The 23425-nt window shown below is 43.2% G+C and overlaps 1 protein-coding gene across 3 annotated transcripts in view; it reads left to right on the forward strand.

Annotated features, from left to right (window-relative positions):
- Positions 1-23425, forward strand: part of il11ra (interleukin 11 receptor, alpha) — a 44202-nt gene that overhangs the window by 7331 nt on the left and 13446 nt on the right. For 2 of the 3 annotated variants that reach the window (XM_035608630.2, XM_035608632.2), the window contains exon 2: positions 21716-21812. In XM_035608630.2, coding sequence (XP_035464523.2) covers positions 21716-21812 — 97 coding nt within the window. Of the gene's footprint in view, positions 1-1610; positions 1767-21715; positions 21813-23425 lie in introns of those variants that run through there. The other variant, XM_035608631.2, reaches the window with a different exon arrangement.

Below are 23425 nucleotides of genomic sequence, written 5' to 3' on the forward strand. Positions count from 1 at the left end.
ATCACAACTGTTTTGTGTGAAGGAATTTTTTTCCTTCGCCGGGTTGTCCGGTAGCATTAGTCAGTGTTTCCACACTTATCGTTTCTTGTCCGATTTCAGGAATAGCCGTGTTGACACTGATAAGAGTCAAACTGGCCCAGTTCCCAATAGAAGTTGTCATAGCAGCCAAGGTTGTAAAGATATGGTTCCTTAGGTGGAGACTTTGAGCAGTCATAACACAGGGGCCCTTCTGCCCTGGGAAAGACCGTCTCCCATTGTGAAAGCATTGCGTGGACTATACGACAATGAATTAGGTGCATGTGATTTAATGGGAATCTTATGGATATGTGCTGTGGTCCCATGAATGATATCCTTATTGGGACTCGTAGTAAATTTTCTGTGGGTTTTAAATACTGGAGGATTTAATGGCATTACACAGTGTGTTGGTCATGTCTTTTGTCTCCTTGATGTAATGAAGCTTCCATAAAAGCTTTCTGCGTAAGACATTTGGCATCTCACCGAAAACTCCTTCCATCCCGAGAAGACCAGCTCGCAAGATTCCCATCACGCGTTGGAATGGAAACCAGTCGTGTTGCACATTATTCAACTGAGACAAGTGTGATTTGGAAACTTGAAACCTCTCTCGTGCTCATAAACTGAGAATGAACTCGTCAGTAAAGTAGGAGACATCTTGTATCCAGGAGTTTGGATAAGCGTAGATCATGGATTTTTAGATGAGGGGGAAGGAGTCGTAATTTTAAGATAGAAAAGCTTAACACATTTTTTAAATGCTATTTAGCTACATTTTGGTGAATTCTCCCTTGATAGATGTACCAGCCCCGGGTAATTCTTCTATACTATGGAGCTTGTTTTATCGTTTTGCTTAAGAAAACGCTCCTACCTCCCAATTGTGCTGATAGAGTGCTGGCACTAAAAAGAAGAATTCAAAGGACAGCCAGTTTCAATTGTTGGCACTGCTATTAACTCTTTTATGTTGCTCTAGTCTGGACAGGAGTTGCAGAAAAAAAGGCTAAAAGGTGGGTGGTCTGAGAGGTTTTGGAGGTTCTACAAGTCTTTGTTTGAAAATCACCACTTTGGGTTGCAGCATCATCGTCATCATCTTTGTGCCTTGAGAATGTGAGATGTGGCAAAGACGGAGAAGTATGTGAAGCATTTAGGGTAGGAGGAGTATCTAAGTGGACCAGGTTGTGTTCATGTGCGACTATTTTCACCGGACTGGACGTACATAATTGATACACTTGTCTGTATATATCATGTGAGTCAGTTATGATGGAGCAAAATGTCTCTGGGGTAGCAAAAGCGTGCGTGTGTGTGTTTGTGTGTGTGTGTGTGTGCGCGCGCATGATGACATCATTCTTTTGGAATGTCAACAGAAGATACGTATGAACCTGCTCCAACCTTTAACACACATCTCTTTTCTTCTCCCCTCTCTCTCTCCTTTCATCCTTTCAGTTTTGTTTCTCCCTTGCTCGCTCCTCACCCGTCCTCCTTTCTCTTTTCTGCTCCCCCTTTTATTTTTGCTCCCCCCGTCTTGTTTTGCCCTTCGTCCATCTGCTGCCCATGCTTTCCCCTCCCTCCCACCCTCCCTGCTTTTGCTGTGTTTGTTGTCTTTATGGAGCGTTAGCAGCCTTAAAGGAGGCCAAATGTGTGTTATCGAGCATGGTAGTCCTATCTGATCTGGCAGGCAGGTAACAGAAAACAAATGAGAGGGAAGCCAGGACCACACCATCCAATGTCTCTTAGATGAGGACATCTTCACAGTGAAGGTGAGTGTGTCCAAATTCTCATTTGATTTGCTGAGGTGGTGATGGGGTCTGTTAATTTGTCAATTAACCAGCCTTCACCATAAGGGTCCCACCAAGACACTGAGTACTTACGTACTATTTGAGACACAAGGTTTGTCTTCCAAGCTTAGTTATATACATGTATATCATAAGTTATAGTGTATAGCATTTTATAGCGTAAGATTTAGTGGCAAACTCTTATGGTCCTCAATCGAGCCAGTGGTTTGGTTTGTCCATTCTGGGCTACTGTAGAAACGTGGCTGTGCCACATGGCCACGAATAGAAGCAGCTCTCGCTATCGATATACAGAACAATTTTCATAGTTTCAGTTGATGATGCACTGAGGAAAACAGCATCCCTCATTTTTCAATTCAACGCAGTCAAAGCATAACATACATTATCTCAAGGCATCATGAGTTTTATTTTCCCTTTCTGCTGATAGATCCCCGAAATCCTACCTTCTGGACCTTTAACGTTTTTCTTCATCTCAAGATTGTTAGATGTTCTTGTACGTTAGCAAAAAGGCTACATTAAGTACTATTTGTCCTTTTTAATTGATAAACAAAGTATCACTTAATAATGTTAGCTGATTTACCACTTGGTCTGAATCCCGTCCACGCTCTGATATAACGTTATCACATTTACCACATTCAATACACAGATGGCTAAACGTGGCGTTGTCTGCCAACTGCAGATTTTGTTGAAATTCCTGTGCCAAACCGAATGTTCTTTTTCGAAGACAGTTTTATAGCTGGGGTTAGGGTTGGTTGCAATGAGTCAAGCAGGCGGCGTTTACATCATCGCCTTACAGAAACACTGCCCAGTGCTAAAAAACAATGCTTTGCAAGAAACAATCTGTCACTTCCATCAAGCGTAGTCTGATATGAGAAATGATCCGTACAGCCTTTGATTTATTTTGCCAAAATGCGTGGTGTTTCTAACACGTCAGATCAAGGTTGTTTGTATATGAGAGTCAAAGAGATACTGCAGCATGAAAATATAGAGCACAAAACCAGCTCCTCACTGGGGAACCGACTGCCTGGCAGCTTTTAGAGGTTGAAGAACCAAACCTCCACGGATTCAGCTGCAACACGATGGAAAGACAAAATATTGATCCAAGGTCAAAAATATGATGCCTCTTTAACCTTTGTTAAATAAGCCTATTGGATGACACAGACCCTGTTTGGTAAATTGATTTTTTTTAAAGGAACATTTGGCTAATGTGCTGGACAGCATCATGGGAGGCTGCAACCACATGGGAAAAACCTTATCTTACCTTGAGCATGTCTCGTCACACCTGCATCTCCCAACAAAACTGCAAGAAACTAAAGGGCCAAATACTGTTTTAGACCGACTGTCATTGTGCAAGTACATTTGTGTACTTAAAAATCAACTCGTCGCCAGACTCTCCCCTAATGTAATTTTGGGCGACTTCAATCCCTCGGCCACTGGAGAAAACCCCCCAGGAGCTTTTATCACTGTGTGTTGTCATCCAACCAGGAGACACGAGATACTTGTAACGCCCAGAAATCCATTCATCTGCCCCCGCTGCGCTCGGCAGATCAACTTTTTTGCGTTTATCTGATTTCACCATAGTGTTCATGTCTTCGCGTCTTCACATTGGGAGGGTGACCACTTTTAAAAAACATCACAATGTGGACACAGGAAGCCACACTGACACTGCGAGGCTGAGAGCGCGACCTAGGAGGAGTTCATGGAACTCTCCGGCGACATTGATGAACTCTTGGATGCGTTCAGTTCCTGGATATCATGTGATGACATTGTTATTCCAGTAAACACAGTTTTGATACCACGGGTGACAACTTAAAGCGTTATTTGGGGCTGCGTGATTTGACTAAAATCTCATGTCATATTGTTACGCAAACCTTCTTTGTGATTGTGTAAATTGGGTTTGATCTGATTCTTGTGTCGAAGTTGAAACAGGTCGGTGGTGTTTGAGTCTGTTTTACGCACCGGTCTGATGTACAACTGGCAAAGTACGTTTTTTATGGTCCGTGTCAGTCTTTTCGTTCCCAAACCAACAAGTTCCTCTTCGTTTGGTCTTGGCTGGTCGGACTCCTTCTCCTGTAATACCGCGTTCTTTATCACGTTCACTCTCCTCCGTGTTTGTTTGCGTTGCCTTGCTGCATGTGTCATTCGTACAAATTTGAAGCACCTTCCAACTGATGAAAAATATTGTATTGTGGATATTTTAATCTGTATTATTTACGTATCACGGTCTTAGTGCTGCACTGTATGTCATGTGTGCGGAATGTGTCCATCCCACAGCTGGGTAGACAATTTGTCAGTGGTGACATGTTGAAAGATTGAAAGCTTGTCATCATCGAACCAAATTGAACAAACGTTATAAACAGTGAATATTCTATTAAAACGTCGGTACGTGCTGTCAGTCATGGAGTAAACTAGTGAGATCACGTAGACCTTTTACCTACTGTGACGAATGTTTTCGACTCTGAAAAAATCTTCCGGCCTCCTACCGCTGCCTTTGATCTTAGACTGCAGGCTTTTAAAAAAAATCTGCATCCTGCATCACTCATGAGACACACAGACGCACACACAGTGTCTCAACGTCAACAAACTTTGAAAACCAAAGTCACGGCGGTGCACCGTATCTGCCGCTCCATCGCAAACAAACTGCTTGTACGGTCGGCTGTTTTTGTAAGCCAGGTCTGATGAGGGCTCCTCTCTTTTATGTCTCTGTCACTCATTTATTCTGGAAGAGTTTTCATCCGAACAATTTTCTGACGGGCCATGAGGTTTTTCTTTTTTCTTTCTATGGATCGTCCTGCTGCGTTAGTTCACACGGGCTCTTGTTTGCTCTGCTGTCTGGGTTTGTCTGAATAGCCGCACGGTAGATTCCGAGGTGAACAGTGGAGATGAGCGTTATTGGCTTTAGCCTGACATCTGTTTGCCCCTCTGTCTGCCTTGATTGAATAGTCCTACTGTACATGCTTCAGTGTATTCTGCTGCACGCGCCACAAGTGTACGTGTGTGTGTGTGTGTTTGTGTGTGTGTTGTCTCAGCCTGGCAGTACGGTACATGGGAGCTGTTTACTCTACTGTCTGATCTCTATGCCTGATCCTGTGTGGGAGCGTTTGATTCAGTATTATTTTGGGGTTTTTAATGGTTTTAGGGTTTTAAAAATGTTTTTGTTTATTTTTGTATTTATTTTTTTCACGTCCTCATGTCTGCGTCTGCAGTTGCTTGCTGATTTTATGCTACAAAAAATGTTGAAAGCAGTTGGGGGGGAGGATATGACATAATTAAAAGAAACCCACGTTATCAAGATGTTAATTGAGTTAATCCAGTTGTGGCCTTACCTTTTTGGTCTGTCTTTTCAGTTAATTAACTAGAAATCACTCGTCCTTTCAAGGGTTTTCTCCATTTTCGTCTTAAGATTTGTATTTTCATGATGATCCGATCAAACCAGTGTTCCATTCAGCGTAGCCTTCTCCATAATTTTCCTGTTGTTCAGTTTATGTATTTATTATGCCTCTATATCTCTCTGTCTCTCTCTCTCTCTCTATCCTGCCACTTTCCTTGTTCCCTTTCCTCTTTTCTCTCTCCTCTCCCGCCCTGATCTTCTTTCATTCATGCTCCCTCTTTCCTTTCCTTTTTGTTCTTTCCTCCTCCCTTCTCCTTCTCTCTCTCTTGATTTCAGTTCCATTGTTTGAACCTGCAACGAATTACCCAAAATCAGACACAAAGCGATCCCAGAATTTTATTCAGAAAATAAGAAGAAGCAAATCACTTGTATAAAATTACTCCCTGTGGTTAGATGATGCAAGTGGACCATGGTTGGCTTTTTTTTTTTGCAACTGTAAACATAACGGCATTTGTTATCTCATTTGGTTTTGATTTGCTGCCTTAGACACAAAGTGCTCATTAGTGTGGTTTGTGTTTGTGTTTATCTTTAGTCTCGGTGTTGGTTGGTGATGTGAAAGCCTGTCGTTCTGGTGCTTTTATAGCACATGTACCAGTAAGTGATGCTGGGGTTTTTCTTCATGAATTCATGGTGGTAATATAGTGTTGATCGGTGAACCTCAATATCTTTTTTTTTTTTTTTTACACCAAATCTTAGCTTTGAGTAGAACAACATTTCCTCGTTCAAATTCATAACCTTTTAAACTTTTCTGGTGATCAGATAGTTCTTCTTTTGAATTAAACTGTTTATGATTCCAAGCTGTATTATTGAGGAGAAGGTCTCATTACATACATTCAACCCGCGGTTGGACATGTTTATGACTTGCTGGACAGCCATTGGCGCTTATGAAAACATACATTACATTAACATCATTCCGAATCTCTTCTCTGCTTCTTTCCTTCCTCTTTGTTTGTCTCGTTTCCAGCTACATTTTTGAGCAGACAGTCAGACGGTGGTAATCAAGAAAGCATGGCTTTCTCATTTTAAATGCTCTCATAGGGTAGTTTTTTTTTTTTTTTTTTTTGCTCCTCTGGTTTGGAGTATGCTGTGACTGGAAGTTAAAGTGTTCCACTGTGCCCCCGTGTATAGTTGAATGACCAGAGAGGTATTAAACCCAGCTGACTCCGACCTTTTTCCCCTCTGCTCCTCACCGTTTCAAACACTTTTGGTTAATCTCGTCTTTCTCTCACTGCTTTTAGTGTATCTCCATTTTCTTTGACACCTTTCATCTCCATTCTGTCTGTTGCCGACTAAACTTGCTACCTTCTTTCTCTCAGCGTGTCAGGACAGTCAGCCTGTCTGTAGTAGTGTAATGGGGAAAGCATGGAGTTCCCAGCAGAGTGACTCATTGCTCTAGCGAACAGGGGTCGTGTGTGTGTGTGTGTGTGTGTGTGTGTGTGTGTGTGTGCGCGTGGGTCGGTGTGTGTGTGAGTGGGTGGTAGGGGGTGGGTTTTCTATGTCATGTGTGTGTGTGTGTGTGTGCGCGCCCTAGCATGTTTGTGTAATTTGGGTGTATATGTTTCCCATGTTTTTCCTTCCTGCTGAGCACATGGTGGCGAAAGCTTTTGCCAGCTGGGTCATCAGTCGGTGAAAGTCAAACACACGTGAGCTCACACCAACACACACGCACACACGCACACACACATCCAACATGGTGCCATAGGCGGAAAAAAACAAAACGTTCTCTATCTATCTCTTATAATTCTTAGAAACTTGTTTCCAGTGCTGCACAAGCACAAGGACAGTTTTTATGATAACGAAAAAAAAAAGTTGTACACAACTTGAAAATCACTCTTTATCTTTGCCTGTGTGTCTGTCCACCATGACCCTGCACGCCACACATATCTGCATTTGAATCGATTAAGAACTTGTTTTTGCCGCCGTGGTTTCATGTCATTGATTCATTGGTATCATTCTCAGCTGACAGCTGTACTTGCCTCTGGCAAGTACTGTTTTTAGAGCGGATGAAGAAGAAGAAGGGATTTCTGGTAGTCTGGCGTACAGTAGTTCCACAAATAAAACAGCAACGTGCACCATATTGTTGTTTTATACTTTTACTGTAAAAGACACAGACTAGATGACTTTTATTTTGATAAAAGTCATTGTTGTTTACTCCTAGATTGATTTATTTCAGTTAGACTGTGAAGTCAGATAACAAAAAGTTCTATGGCTTCATTTTCTGTATGCATCTGTTTTACCTGAGCCAGGCCACACCAACAATGAGAGCAATCATCACTTTAATACAGGGTTAGTAGCATAGAGCTGTTAAAATACGTTATGTAAGTTGTTCCTTTTTTTAAAATGCACTCGTTATCGGCCGGTAAGCAAAGTCCAGGAGAAATGGTATCAGAACATCTCTAACATTTATGGGTGTCCTGTTGTGTCACTGAGAAGGAGTGTTATTATTGATACATCGTTCAAACGGTAAATTGTGTGTTTTAAAATATTCTTTATTTTAAATTGTTAGTGTAGATCACTGCCCTCACTGGATAGTTGTTGTTGTTGGATGCTTTGTATTTGAATGTCTTAATTGTAATGACATAGTCAATCAGGACAATTGACAATCTGTATATTCTCACACACACACACACACACACACACACACACACACACACAAACACCCACACACACACACGTGTGTGTCTGTTTCTCAGCGTTGCACAAAACAGCAATCTTCAACTATCTGCTTCATGTCTTTATAATTGCTCCCAGCAGTATCGTGGCGCCAGTCAAAATCGTCATGGACGCGCATTTGCTCCCACATGCACACACACACACACACACACACACACACACACACACATACACACATAAACACACATTGCCAAAAATGCACAAACTCACAACTACATACAGCAGATGCTCAGTGGTGTGTGGCAAAGCATAACTGGGCAGGGACTGTGAGGCAGAGCCAACCTGCTGGATTATTGACCCGGGTCTGGTACAGCGATCATCAGCAGCATGTGTGTGTTCATGCATTAGATATATATATATATATATATATATATATATATATATATATATATATATATATTTTTGCAAGTTTTGACAGCAAGCCATCAAATGATCTATCCTGTGGTCACAATTCCGCTGTTCCTTTGGTTAAGCACAGAAAGCAAACGCAGCTGTTAGAGGGATCTAATCATAGTTTCCTCATAATTACCCCGAAATGTCAAGAATTTTACCCTTAAATCTAAAAAAAAAAAAAAAAAAAAAATTGTTTTCCACATCATTCCTCTCAATTGTTTGGTATCTGGCTGCCTGTGCCTGTGTTGATTTCCTTTGTGTCTCTCTGCGGCCGATGATGGGTTGGCATTGCAAGGGCTAGTAATTGATCACACAGACAGCAGAGATTTGTGTGTGTGTGTGTATCCGTGTGTGCCTGTGGCTGTGTCTGTCTGTTTGTAAAGGCCTTGTTGGATAACAGGGAGCAGATGTGGGCTGGTAGGTGGTGTACGCTTAAAGAGCTTGTCATTGGCTCATACGGAGCAGATGTTTTGTTTTTTCGGCCATCGTCTTCCTCTGGCTACCAGCGGCTGGGGCTGACTCAAAAGTGTTCGGAAACGGCATAAATACACCAACATGCACGCGCACGTACACTGTAAAAATGCAAATCACAGACTCTTGGGATCCGTCGGCACCGCGGTACATTCACCGACATGTGCTCGGGTCAGCGCGCAGATGACTGGGACTCTTAACCAGGACACTATCGCTGTGGAATTTTCCAGACCGCAGTTGTTAAAGCGCTGCGGTTTACCGTAATATTCTGGCACTGCCAGCCGACACCGCTCAGCGCGATCGCGGGGCCAGTCGGTTGAGCGTAGTTAAACGCGCTGAGCGGTGAGGTCACACCTACACAGCTGATGTTGTCTGCGGAAAAAAGTTTCCCTTTGTCACCTGTGTGTGTTCTCGGTTCATTTAGTTTGGCTCCCCGGCAAAAAAACGCAGAGCTTGTAAACAAAAACGAATGCGACACCAGAGCTTTTTCCTTTGCTGCAGCTGGTTCGGTTCCACATGCTCCTTTTCAAATTCATTTTTGAAACGAGGAGGGAGTTGCTGCTGTTTATACCGTCAGCCAGACCAGACCAGGCCTGCATGTGCAGTCAGTCTTCTTGAGCCTCACATATCATGTATATGCCGTCTGCTGTGGGAGGACTTTACGTTTTTTTATAGGAAATTATTGCAAGGAACTGGAAAGAGCGTGTCATTTAAAATACGTGGGATAATGTTACACATTTTCAGACAGTCTCTCCTGAAACGCTTTCATAGTGTTGCCCCCTTGGCCGTTTGAACGGTGCCAAAAACTGTGTGACTAAAATATTTCACCTCTGCGGCGCTGGTGTGTGTGGATGTGGGGTTTTTCAATCTGAAGTCGGAAATTGATTTGGGACAGGGGTTTCTGAAATGATTAAATCATCTGGCAACCGCTTCTGGTGGAGTATGCTGGTGTGTTGTAGTCTCTATACGAATATCTACACACTACAGTAGTACATTAGACAGATACACTACTGAGGCACAAGCAGAGCGTATAAGAATATTATGCAAAGCAATGGAATCTAAAGACAATGGAAAATGGACATCATTTTTGTTGGCCTTTACATATGAGGATCTTTTTATGAAAACAATTTTCTTCCGTTGTACAAAGAGTGCTTGCATTTTAATTTGCCTTATCCCCCCCTTGTTCTTCCATTGAATATGTTTGTTATGCATCCATCACCAAAGCAAATCCTTGCATGCAAGAACCAACTGGGCAATGAACACAATTCTGATTCTGATTCTTCTACATATTATTGCACTTGTGTGTTTGGTGGGAAACTTCAAGCAGTGTGCCCTCTCCCAAAGCTTGACTCTGAAACTCTGGCTGTTTTCGCAAACCATGCATGAATTCTACGTTACTGTTACGCCCTCAAAAGAAAGGTTCGCCGTTGGCAAACGCCGACGGTTGTGGTTTCACTGGACCGTCGACATCTGCTCGCCCGGGCCACTCCGACTTCACGGTCCCCTTGGCTCTCTCCCGCGGAGAGCAGGAGCCAGCAGGCTGGAACGAAATGTGGCTTATATAAGTGGTTTGAAATGCCCAGTTTATGAAACTGGTTACTAAGCAAAGAGAAAGTTGGAAATCTTAGTGGAAACAAAAAATCAAGTCAACGCTCTTTTTTTTTTTTTAGGTCACAGAAAATGACATCAGTCCTGGAGATCAAGATAAAAAATCTGATGTCCTTAATACTTTGTATTTCTGTATATGCTTTTCCGTTTGCCGTACCTTACCTAGCGTATCTTCTCTGCGCACTATGCTGCAGCTCTAAATACATATTCCCCACACGATTTGTGTGTGAGCCGGGTTCACCTGCCAGACGCCGTCAACGCGCTCATAAGCGAGTTTCTCCGCGTGCAAACAAACGCTTCATTCAGTCGTGTATGTTTGCATCTCGTCCGGCAGATTTTTACAATATTAATGAGACGTTGCGACTTTCGGGGCCAGAACAACGGCGGGTTCTTTTTTCGCTGCCTGTTTCTGCTGCCGATGAACAGTTTGGCTATTTGCTCAGGAGATTTCAGCCACAGACCCTCGTGTGGTTTTCTCCGTGGGACCCTGCCAACGCCAGATCTTCCCCCCTTTTTCAGCACCACTGCGGCTCTGTACACAAGACACAAGAGGATTCAACCTCCTGGCCGTGGTTTGCATTAGAACACGGTTGGTGTTTACTGACTGCCAGCGTAGTGGTTTTTTTTCTTCTTCTCTCTCTCCAAACATCCCTCCTGAGCAGTCCAACGTAAACACATAGTGAAAACTCGTCTGTCCTGTGGTCGGTTGTGTTGTCGTCATTTAGCGCCTCTCGCACGTTTCCCTCTTCCTCTGATACCATTTTCAGTACTGATCTGATACCAGTGCATTTAAACAAAAATTGGGGGACATTCACAGTATGATGATAGCTATATGTACTTTTGAGAAGTTAACATGGATTTTGGGGTTATTGATTCCTTACCTTACTGGATAGGTTTTTCCTACTGTTGTGTGCATGTGTGTGTGTGTGTGTGTGTGTGTGTTTGTTGGTCTGTATAGTGTCTCTCAATTTTCTCTCCATCTTGTCAAACACACACAAGTATAATCATCACAGACTGAAATTCAGTCGTACACATCGTTGTGGGTATAACTCTCAGTCCAAGGTGTGTGTGTGTTTTTTTAGTTCAGCCTTCACTCCCCTTATGCATTTTCAGTTTGTTTATATGTGAGGTTGGCTTCAGTATTACAAACTTGTATGCTCCCTGGATTGTGGTCTTCATTCAACATTGTGTGTGTGTGTTGTTGTGTGTATATGTGTGTTTGCGTGTGTGTGAATAGCTGGCATATGGTAGCCATCTTGCGCTGGCGGCAGAGCTGGAGGAAATTCCAGCCTTGTAGAGCCGAGTCCAAGATACTGCCTCTACACACACACATGCACTCACTCACACACGCACACACACACACACACACACACACACACACACACACACACACACACACACCCACACACCCACACACCACAGCACAGGTTTGTGGTGCCGGTGCCAAACTCGGACTCACAAAGTCATATATTTTACTCTTGAAAGAACTAACAAGCCGAGGGAAAGTTCTACCTTCACTAATGAGCCAAAAGCTGTTTTGTATTTTCTCATTGCTTAACATATAAGTACTTTTTAATATTCTCACTCTTTCTCATGCTCTTTGACGGCATCTCTCTCTCACACACACAGACGCAGACACACACACACACACACACACACACACACACACACACACACACACACACACACACACACACACACACACACACACACACACACTGGCACACTTTCAGGCCTTGGTCTGTGGATTGGCCGGGTGCAATCTCGGTATCTCTGTACACACATGGCAGCCATTACTCCTTGTGTGTTTAGGCTTGGGCAAAATTTTGGAAGTGAGCCTCGCAGCTTGACGGATGGATTTCAACCGGCAAAGGTTTATTTTATCGCAGGGTTCTTTTCTCTGTTAACCGTGGTACTTCAGGTATTAATATGGGCCCATTTATCATGCTGAATATGGTTCCAGGCAATGCAGAAGTCCAACTTTATGTATTTATCCTGCATTAGCAGTGGCTGTGGTGCAGGGTTTCACAAAGCACTGGTTCTGCACTATGCTTCTAATAGCCAACAGAAGAAAAAAAAGTACAATCTCTGAAATTCTCTCTGAAGTTTGATTCACGCAGCAGGTTTTATTGTTCGGGCTACGCAGTGAAGTCAGAGGAGCAGGTGAATTTATTTGGATTCAAAGCCTCAGATTTCACACCTGGAGGTCAAATTACCAGTTTGAAGGATTGAGCCCCGTGAGAAGGTTTGTCATGATCCGTTTATATTTCTCTCCGACTCTACCTTCCTGTCTCCTCCCTCGCTCGCCAGACAATTTCCACTTTAGCTTCCTCTGTAACATATTTCCCATATGCTTTATCGAATTGTCTCATCCTCCCGAGGAACACGACCTCTCGTTTTTCAACTTCATCTGTTTCCTTATCTCGTGCGCACGCCATGGCCTGTCCGCATCGGGTGATTATTGTCTTCGACGCCCCACCGAAACCTTCGTCTTGCTCCTGTTTTTTCCAACATGACCGGACACTAAAACATTTATCTTTCTCTCTTTTGTCCCCGTTGTCTGTGTCATCTGTCGTTTCTCTCCCTCTTTGCTTTAAACTCTCTGTAGCTGTTGCAAGGATCTGGTATTCGTTGTCGCCTTTCGACCAGCCAGCCAGCGTGCACTACGAATGTAAGAATTAGTAAAAGAAAAAAGAAAAAATCTAGTGAAGCTTTGATTGATCATCAGAGCAGCACATCGGGCCAAAGCGTTTCCTCTCATCTTGACAGTTAATCAGATTATAGTGCAGTGGAACAGGTTCATTACAGGCCACTTCGGCCTTCCTGGCAACTTGTTTAGCCCTGGAGCCTAACGAGATTTGCCTCATGTAGTGCTCCCAGTGTCAATATTTGACATTAGTTGAACTCTTCCACCTTTGCACTTGAGAAAATAATTCTCCAGAAAAGAACGGACAAATTGAACGTCCGTGTTTGGACAAAGTCAGAGCACTCCGATAGGATATCTTGTCTCGCCGTGTGTTAATATCTTTCTGATGACGTGGTTTGACGTGTTGTCAAAAGCATGTGCTTGGGCTTTGATGCCGCAAAGAAAATTTGTCAACTGTCAGGAAAAAAAAATCGCCACAGGATAGCCCGAATGGCAGCAGTCTAACAGGCCTCTGTGGTCAGTGTCATCGGCAAATCAGACTGTGACTGAGAGAGAAAAACATTAGAGGCAGAAAGAAATTTAGAAAATTGTGTGGGAGCTATTTTCATCCACACCACCTATGCTACACTTGTTTTTTTTCCTTATGGCTTTTTACAGATTTCAAGCATGAATTCGAGCACAAATAAAGTCGGTGATGTAGTCAGGTTTGTGCACAAAAATGGGCTAAAAAGACAATATGGCCCCCATAGGTCCCTGTCCTCACTTGCTCCACTGACCCCCCCCCCCCCCCGCCCCACACACACACACACACACACGTCAATCAGCAGCGGTGTTGTTTGTCGCCTGGAAAGGTCAGATGGACTGGGTGAGCAGTGGTTGCCATAGTGACCTGGGTAAACACGAGAACCATTGTAGTCCGCCACCGCCGTCTTGGCTTGACCTCCTCATGTTGTTGGGTTTGGTGCACGTGCGTGCATGCACCACACACACCCACACACACACACACACACACACACACACACACACACACACACGCACACACACACACACACACACGTGTTATCAACTGGGTAATCCCTCAATTTGTCATCATTTCCTTCCGTCCTGAGTGTAGATACCCACAGTCACACACAAACACACACACAGACACTGTGTACAACCTGATGATCAAGTTTTGCAGGCAGTATGCTAAATTATGCATCAGTCTTTGTTAATCTTTAATTAGTGACATAGACTGTAATGACCCGTCGTGATGAGCAGGACATCCTGTAATAATTTGTTGTGCCACCGGGCAGCGACAAGTGTATGTACAGAGACTAATTTGAGTCATTTGTGTGTTTATTATATCAGCTATACCTTTTGTACATTCTTAGCCGCTAACATCTCCATTTTCTGCTCACCCCCCCAACATCCCCCTCCTTTCCTTCTCTCTGTCTTTCTCCCCTTCTCCTCACTGTCTTGCTTTTCCTCTCGTAAAGCTGACTCAATGTGCAGTGGCATGCCAGAGTGTGTGTGACTCACCATGTGGGACTGAGCTGCCACAGAGAGGACTGGCTCACAAAAAACATCCTTATTGCATTGGATTACTCATCATCAGCGTGCACACACCTCATTTTTACTACGGAGGCCTTTTTATCATCAACTCTGGATTTGCTCTTGGATTGAAAAAATAAAAATAGGGCCTCCTAACGTCCTGCCTTCCCTCTGCTGTCCTGTGTCTGCTGCTTGTGGCGGCGCAGCTATTGTTTAAATTTTTTCAGGATGCCTCAACTTTCATCGACCTCATCACCACTGTTGGCTTGGAACCAAGTGGCAACCCGCCAGTGATGTGAACGGCCGTTTTGAAGTTCAGCATTTTGGCCAGCTCAATCTTGGTTTGTTGAAAGCTGACGTAACCATATGTGGAGGAGCAGGAGGGGGTGGGGCCTGACTGAGAGTTCGTCCACCTGCACCCATTGGATAGTACCAGCTGTCTCCGCTCCAATGCATACAGTGCTTTATCGTCTGTTTGACTCCAAATGGGGTCATAAACTCCTCAGGGAAATGTCTACCTATGTTATAAATCAAGTGAGAAGTACAGTCATTTTCTCATTGACTCATTTTTTTTTTTGCAACCAGTGGAGTCGCCCTCTGCTGGCCCTTCAAGATAATTCCGGTCTGAGGCACTTCCGTATTGTCTTCACTTTCCCGACCCGGTGATTACTTCCATTTTTTTAATATTCTAGTCCATTCTTGGAACAAGGGTTGTGGCACATGTTGTGCAGACTGAAAACTCACATGTTCAGACAGCCCCTTAGTCTATGAATCATTAAAACAAACAAACAAAAAAAATCTTAAATGGAGCACTTGAAGCTGTTTTGCAAATTTGATCTTCCTTTTTTTCATGTACTCACGATTCTTGCACTTTTTGGGTAGTATCTTTATGGTTGAATACACTTATTGTAAGTCGCTTTGGACAACATGTTTGCTAAACGAATGTAATGAAATTTGTGGATTTGCTGCGTCTACAAAAAACAGGAGCAGTTTTTAGGTAAAACTGTATTTGGGGCATTTGGGAATACAGTACTTTTTTGGGTATTATGGGTGCATCTTGGTGACAGTATCCATGGCTACATTCCCCTGTCTATTATGACTGCTGATGGAAGAGTTGCAGTAGAGAGAGGTGTCTGGTGGGGGTGAGTCACAGAATAGGCTCGTGAGTTCACACACACAATCTATGGAAAGACAGTGTTGAAAGTGGAGACGCTCCTAGTCCTTGACATTGTTAGTTTACTACTTGCAGTTAAATGGCGGCTATTTTGCATCGAGCATCATTGTTGAGCATGAGGATAAGAACGCTGGTCCTTGCCACCGTGCAGGTACGTCGAGTGCTGTCGCACCCCATCGTGGACATGTTGACACTGGACGAACCAGCGGTTTTTCACATTAAGCTTCACACGGACCTCCTCCAACAGCTGCGGCGGAGCGGTTTGTGGTATTATCAGGCTTGTAGAGATTTAAGTAGCCGTGTGGCTTCCAGAGGGAGTTTTCTGTATCCCTCTTGGTAGACTGAGAACTGGGCTCAGCTGCTGCGCCTTCAATTTTTTTCTTTTTACTGAACTGTCGATGATTGGTGTCTTTCCCGTCCAGGGAAAAAACTCAAAACTGAGCACTTTCACTCTGCTGCTGAGGAGATAACTCTCCGTTTGAAGTTGAATGCAGCGGCATCACAATGAGTTGAATTGACACAGCGTTCGAATTTGGAGGATATGATGCTTCTTTTTTTTTAAATTTCCCGTCTTTGTGTTTTTTTTTTGAAAAGTTAAATATTTGTTTATATAAATCTTGTTCAGCTGACCTGATAGAGCAGTGATGAAAGGAGGGCTTTTCCGGCTCCTTCCAGGCCGGCTGTTTCCGTCCGATAGATCAGATCAAACGGAGAAGCACTACGGCAACCTGCTGAACCAATTTGGAGTATTGCAATACAAATGTGAAAAAAAAGAAGAAGAAAAAAGGCTAAATGTCCCCAAAAGATTAAAAAAAACAAAACACCGGGGGGGGGGGGGGGGGGGGGGGACGACCACATTTTCGAAGTTGACCTCAGGTTTTCTCAAGTTTACAGTATCTAACACAAGGTCCCTGAGTCTGGTGTTTTCTTTGGCGGAGGGAGCCACGGTTTGAGATAAAATACGGCGGTCTGATGTTGATGCTCTAATGTGGACCATAAGCGCTTTGAATTTTTTTGGGTGTAACCTGAGATAGTAAATCTAGTAGAAGAAAAAAACAAAAAAAACACTCAAGGCAACAGGTCGTCTGACACACACAAGTACGAACAGGAACACGGGACGGCTTAGCACGTTGCTCTCAGGGAACGGCTTTGTTTTCCGAGTGTTAGAGAAGGATCATTAGAAAAATCGGTGTAAATATGTTTACTGGACCTTGCACCGTCTGGCATTAGGGAGGAAAACGCAGGCGGGCAGGGAGAAAATAGCTCGGTTGGTGATGGGGGGGGGGGTAAAGAGACGGACAAACGAGGAGACGCAGCCTGCATTTTCTGATCTCTAGGTACTCTGGAGAGTGTAATCCATTAGGAAACTGTGACATAAATATGTTTACTGAACCTTGAACGTTCTGGCATCAGAGGGAGGGAAAACATGGCCCGGCACTCTACGGAGGAGTAGAGCGGAGGGGGGCAGGAGAACTGTCCTCGGGATTTATGGTGCGAGGCTCAGACTCCGCTGACGAGCATCTGAATTTATATTTCCTCAACCTATATTTAAGACATTCCGTTAATATTTTTCTGAAGGCATAACGATGTCCTGTTCTCATTTTGTCTTATTGCTCTTAAGGGTTGTGTCCTTTTCGTGTAAATGTAAAAATCCCAGACAGGAGAGGAATAAGCTCACCGCTGTATTGCAGCCATTTTTAGTTGAAGGCACGTTAACACTCTTTTTTTTTTCCTGTTTTGTCATCCATCTTTTTTGTGTGCAGGTAGCCCACAACAGTTTGAAGCTCACTCGACAACTTAGTCAGATAGATTTTTGATATCAAAACACTTTAGGAGACAGCATTTCTGACCTGTCCTGCAGCAAAAAACACTTTCCTGATGGATTATGCAGAAAAATACTGTATCGTATTGCACTGTACTTAATGACGTATTGCGTAAGTGGATTTCGAGAGGATGATTATGCCTCTGAAGCTGTTTTATAAGTTAAGTTCTTTGTTTTCATTTGGAAACATTCCCTTCTTTGGAATGCATTCTGACAACCGAAGTCTCATTTCAAGCTGACGATTGGGGGGGGGGGGGGGCGACTGTCTGTTTCATTCAAAAACGAACGAGCACACTGACTCTCCACAACACAATGTGTAATACATTTTTAGCATTTACAGTCCTGCATGACTGGACCGTGATGTATTTAACCAGTCCTGTAAACACTGCGGCTGCGTGCCAGTTTGGGTCGCCGCCGGGACAGAATGTAATGAATGCAAGGGGGAGGGATGGACGGAGAAAAAAAGGGAGAATGTTATCAAGCGAAGGAGACGGGGGACGTCGTGAGATTTTTGAATTTGCTGAGTGCGCGGTGTGAAGTTCACAGTGCCACCGTGGCGAATGTATCACTGCCGTGCTACATCATGAGATAGAGTCGTCTCTGAACCGCCCCGATGAAGATTCCAAGAACTCTGTGTACATTTTGGGGGGTTTTGACTCTGTGAGCTGCCGTGGGTGTCTCATGGTCTCATCTGCACTGGTGTCACTCGAAAGGAAATCCACTATTTATTGATTGATCTGTATCTAGTGCTGTGCTGCATTTGTAGTTTGCTCTTGAGTTGCTTAAAATATGTTTTGAAAGGCCAGGCCATGTTGGTCCATGATACTTTTCCCACAGTGGTTAAGTTGTAGATGATGTGAGGTCAAACCTTTTTCCTTTGTGAGGTCAAACCTTCAACGGAGTATGCGTGGGAAGCAATGTCAAATATGGCTGAATAAGAAAAAAAAAGGTAAGACATAACGAGACCAAAAGGAAACGGTTGCTGTACTTCTAATTCTGATTAATTTGATAAATCGGATTTAACTGTCCCTTTATAGTACACCAACACACACGTAATGAATAAACCAATTTTTATTTGATCCTATGTAAGGCGCAGCGATCAGTTTATGTCCATCACAAATTGGACGAGCTACACAGACTTGGGGCACTCGCGCTGTCACTTTTTCCAAAACATCGGGTCCAATTCGACATGACACGCAATCCTCTCGAATGTGTTCATGTGCCCCTCCTCCTTGCTTGCGAGTGTCCTCCATTTCGTAGAAAGAAACAGCCACAACAGTATTGACTTTACTGGTCAAGGGGCGGAAGCCTCTTCTGAAGCCCAGAGGCCATGTGCTTCTAGGCAGTGTGTAGACAGCAGATTTTTGAATTCCAACAGGACGTTACACTTCATCGAATATGAACCTCCCTTCCCATGTTCGAAGGAATGTTCGAATTTACGTGGAAAAAAAGGTGACAGTGGGGTGCATTACCTGAGGTGTGCCGCGATGCAGTGTGAGAGGGGGATCCGCTGCTTTTCCACGGAGCTGTGTTGCCTTTGGTTCAATAGGACGGCGGCATGCCCCGAGGCCTCGGGTGTGGGTTTGCATAGGAAACAAAAAGCCACGGGTGTTTTGATGCCTGTCATGCGACGCAGGTGTGTGCGCACCGCCCTTACACTGTATCATATCATCTATCGCCCGGTGACTGACTCTCTATTATTTCTCCCCCCTCTTTCTCTTTTGTTTCGATCGCCTGCCTTAAGCTGTGGCCCAAAGTCATTGTCCTATACGTGACTCACACGACTGTCACTTTATCGTCCTCATTATTTGACTCACTTTTAAGCAGAATCCACGATAATCAGCACAGGTATAAGCCAAACACCACACCTTGTTGTTTTTTCCCTATGAAACGATGATTGTGTGTTTTGCTGTGGTTTTAAGCAAACGGTCGATCTGTTCGGCAGGGAGGCCTCACGGTCACAGGGATGCCAAGTGCCAGAGGTTTCATCTCGCTTACAACCACAGCACGTTTCAAAGTGACTCTCTGAGCAAAGAAAAAAATGCTTCATTTGGGAGCTATGGTGAACGATTTTGGGTGCTAGTATTTCAACTATTCTAGGAAAATAGATGCATTGTCTTTGTGTTTTACTTTTAATTTTGCGTCCGACATCTGTGCCGGCATATTATTTCAGTTTCTAGTCGTCTAGAGGCTCCAGCTTTTCATCTCAACTAATGATACTCACAGCCAACTTTTCTCTGTGAGCTCTCTGGAGAAGATCTAATAAATAACCTCAAGGTGCGGCGATGTGCTGCGTGTCCCACCTTGCTCGTCGGCCTTTAGAATAAACATTGTTTTGGTTTTCCCCTGCCGCTCCGTATATAGCACTGACTGACGATGACTGGTGACAGGTAAATAACAGTAAGCTGTCAGTGAAGGAACTTCCTGTCAGTACATGTAAAAAGAAACCTAAAATAACAGTCAGTGTGAATTCAAGTGAAAGGTAAAAGTGGATCTTTTCCAGATTATTGTGTCTCAAAGTGGCATTTCCTTTCCTTTATGCTCTAAGTGGTATTTACAGCCTAAAGGAAGCAATGTGTTGCAGCAGGCTAAAACCTATTACAATACAAACCTACGAAATCGTGAATTCGCCCAACATATAATTTGTTGGCCTGCTATCTGTCCTCCCTGCGAACCGTCTTTGCTTTACGATTTGCCGGTCGTAAAAAAGAATTCCGACCTCGTTCGCCGACTCTCGACCTCCGGCTCCATCACTCGACCTCCCCGTTTTGTGAAGTCAAGCTCTGTTTGACATTGAAAGAAACCCCCGGTCATGATGAATGATGACAAAATGAAAGGAACGAAAGCTCTTATGGCTTTGTGTCGACTCCCGTCAGAGTATTAGTCGCCTCTCAGCAGATGTCTCACTCCGTGTCTCTGCAGGCAGTAGTTCAAAATGTGAAGAGAAATACAGTTCGTATGTGTTCCACCTGTCAAGCCTCATGTAAGCTGTATCATCATACTTCAAAATAAAAAAATATTCAACAGGAGCTGTTGTTTTTTTATTTTGCTCCCGTCTCCCAAATCGGTGGTCTGCTCCGTTGCCAGGTTGTCAATCTTTCTCTGACTTTGACATTTTTGCCTTTTATGCCTTACTTCGTAATTTTATCGCCGTAATGCTCCAGTTCTCCTTCTGTGTACATCACCTCGATGTGGCAATAGTGGCATCACCAAAAGTTGAGTTCTCTCTCCAATATTGCTGTCTTCATTTTTTTCAAGCAAGGCTGATGGAGTATGCACAAAGGGCAGTGCTCACTATTCCACAAATATTTTAATTTGGTCCAGAGCGGACTTATTTTTCGTCTGCGTGAATCCATTGTTTCTTTTTTCACTCTGGAGCTTTGAGTACAGATGTTGATATGCAGTGGGGAACACTTCCCAATTCGAGTGAAATTGAAAGTGAACAGTCTCAAACCTTTGGACCCCAAGTGGACGTATCCTGAGCACGTCACATGTTCAGCTCTATAAAGAGAAGTGACACCACAGATAAGACACCGAGTGTGTTTGGCATCAGGCGTGTGTGACTCTGGGTTTAGACGCTCACACACACCACATGGTCTTTCGCTATTGATCATGTTCATTTTTATTTAGCCTCTCTCTATAACACGCGCGCGCACACACACACACACACACACACAGTTTCCGCCATTTGTTTAGATTTTCGATCAGAGTGGCCTGAGGATACATTTATGGGACTAAGTTAAGAGTAAAGCCTTTGTGTGTGTATGTGTTAAAACACAGGGACAAACACTACACACAGCGCACCCATGCTTATATTTTAGTGCTAATTAGCAATTGTTGGCACGGTAACCAAGTGGCAAGCCACCGAGACGTCACCCATTGGTTTGTGAATTTATATATATATATATATATATATGTATATATATATATATATATATATATATATATATATATATATATATATATATATATATTATTGAAGAAATGAGAAAATCCAGACTTGTTTCTGAAAAATCTTTCTCTTTGAAAATAATTGTTTGCGCAGAGTAGACTCAAAATGATGCTGCTGCTGCCGGTGGTGTGGATGATGATGATGATGATGATGATGCAGCTGTTGTTGATGTCGCTATCAACTCTGTGAAGCCACTGAGGTTTAAAAATAACACCTAATTATTGTACCTCCTCTCTCTCTCTCTCTCTCTAGATGCCAGGCCTTTTGTCCAGTGCTGCGTGTCTGACAGTCATCTGGTTTTTATCTTTGTCGCTGCGTCCTAGTTGTGCTCAGATTTGGACCGATGAAGGTAACACGCACATACACACACAAATACTGTATATATATATATGTAGTTATGTCAAAATACATCTATTTAGGATAAGGCATGGATTCCCTCGTGAACTATTTTTGCCGTTCTTGACCTTTCAAGCGACGTACAGCATCGTCATCTGAGTAATCATCCAAAATGTGGAATAAAACCTGGACACGGTGCAGTTCGCAGTGAAACACATATTTGTAGAAGCAAATCCTTTACCAGAGACATATTTGAAATTTATGGTTCTTTGTCTGTCCAATTTTGGATGTGCAACTTCCAAGAAATTCAACAGTAATTCCATTGTTGAAGCTCGAATCGTTGTTTTTATCCGTACAGTATGAAGACATTTTCTCTCTCTCTTTCTTTCTGCCAGTTTCTACTCTCAATTATCTCCCGTCTCTTGTCTTTGTCAGTCTCTCTATTATTTCTTTCTAAAATTAGACAAATTAATCACTCGCACAGTTAAACAGCCACTCCAAGCGAGACTTGTCTGAATTTTCCCTTCCTCATTCATTTCACCCCACAGCAGCTCCGCAGTTCTTTTTTTTATTGTTTGGAAAGTACTGAGTTTCACCCAGCTTGCAATTTCTGTCCACCCTGCCATCTGATTTCAATGTCAGGAGAAACTTGCAGCCTTCCTGTGTGCATTAGCGTGTGTGGGTATATGTACTTAAATGCGCGTGTGTGCGTGTGTGCATGTGTTGGGGGGCCCTCTCGCCAGAGGCAGAATCAGATATGAGTGGAACGCTGCGGGTTTGGGGAATAATGTACTTCACTGCCAATAAAACATGAATACACACATTCAGAGCAGCCAAATCTTTGCACTGCACCATGGCCCCGAGTAACACACACGCCGACACACACACACACACACACACACACGCAAAGAGTAAAAGAGGGAGTGTGCACTTTGTGTTTGGTTAAAGGGAAAAGAGAAAATCTGGTTAAAACTGGCGAGAGATTGAACAAAAAGATTGCGATAGAGTGAAAGATTGACACAGAGGGAGAAATCATAAGAAAAGAGACAGATGGAGGGTTAGATTATGCTAATTCATATTTCATATGCCGCTTTTTGTCTTCTCTACAGGTAGTTGGGCCTGTGTCATTAATTGTTTTTTCATGAACATTAATTTTTCCATTTTCAAAAAGAAAGAGCCACAGTTAAAGTCAACGGTTAGTCAGCCAGTTTTATATCAAATCACCTGTGATGTAACAATATTTTGGCATTATTATCTCAACTGATCATCTTTAATCAAACACCACATTTGGATTTTATGAATATAATTGAACAATTGTGATTGTAATCAGTTTCGCTATTGAACACAAAGCAAGAAATCAAACGAGAACCTTGTTGCATGTAGTTTAATTTAAAGAAAAATGATGTCAACATATCATAGAATAATCAAATTGTTCAGCCCAGCAATAAGAGTTCTTTTCTCACAACCTGAGCGATTGTATGTCACATGCTCTTGCTCTTGTTGCTTTTTTTTCGAAGCTGCCACGTTTTCACATCTCGGCCATTAGGATTCTCATTAAAAAACAACATTGAAAAACAATGACGGACATGAGGAAATGCTTCTCTCTAACGTCACACAGCTTTGTCG

This window comes from Scophthalmus maximus, chromosome 20 (genome assembly GCF_022379125.1).
Source record: "Scophthalmus maximus strain ysfricsl-2021 chromosome 20, ASM2237912v1, whole genome shotgun sequence".
NCBI lineage: Eukaryota > Metazoa > Chordata > Actinopteri > Pleuronectiformes > Scophthalmidae > Scophthalmus > Scophthalmus maximus.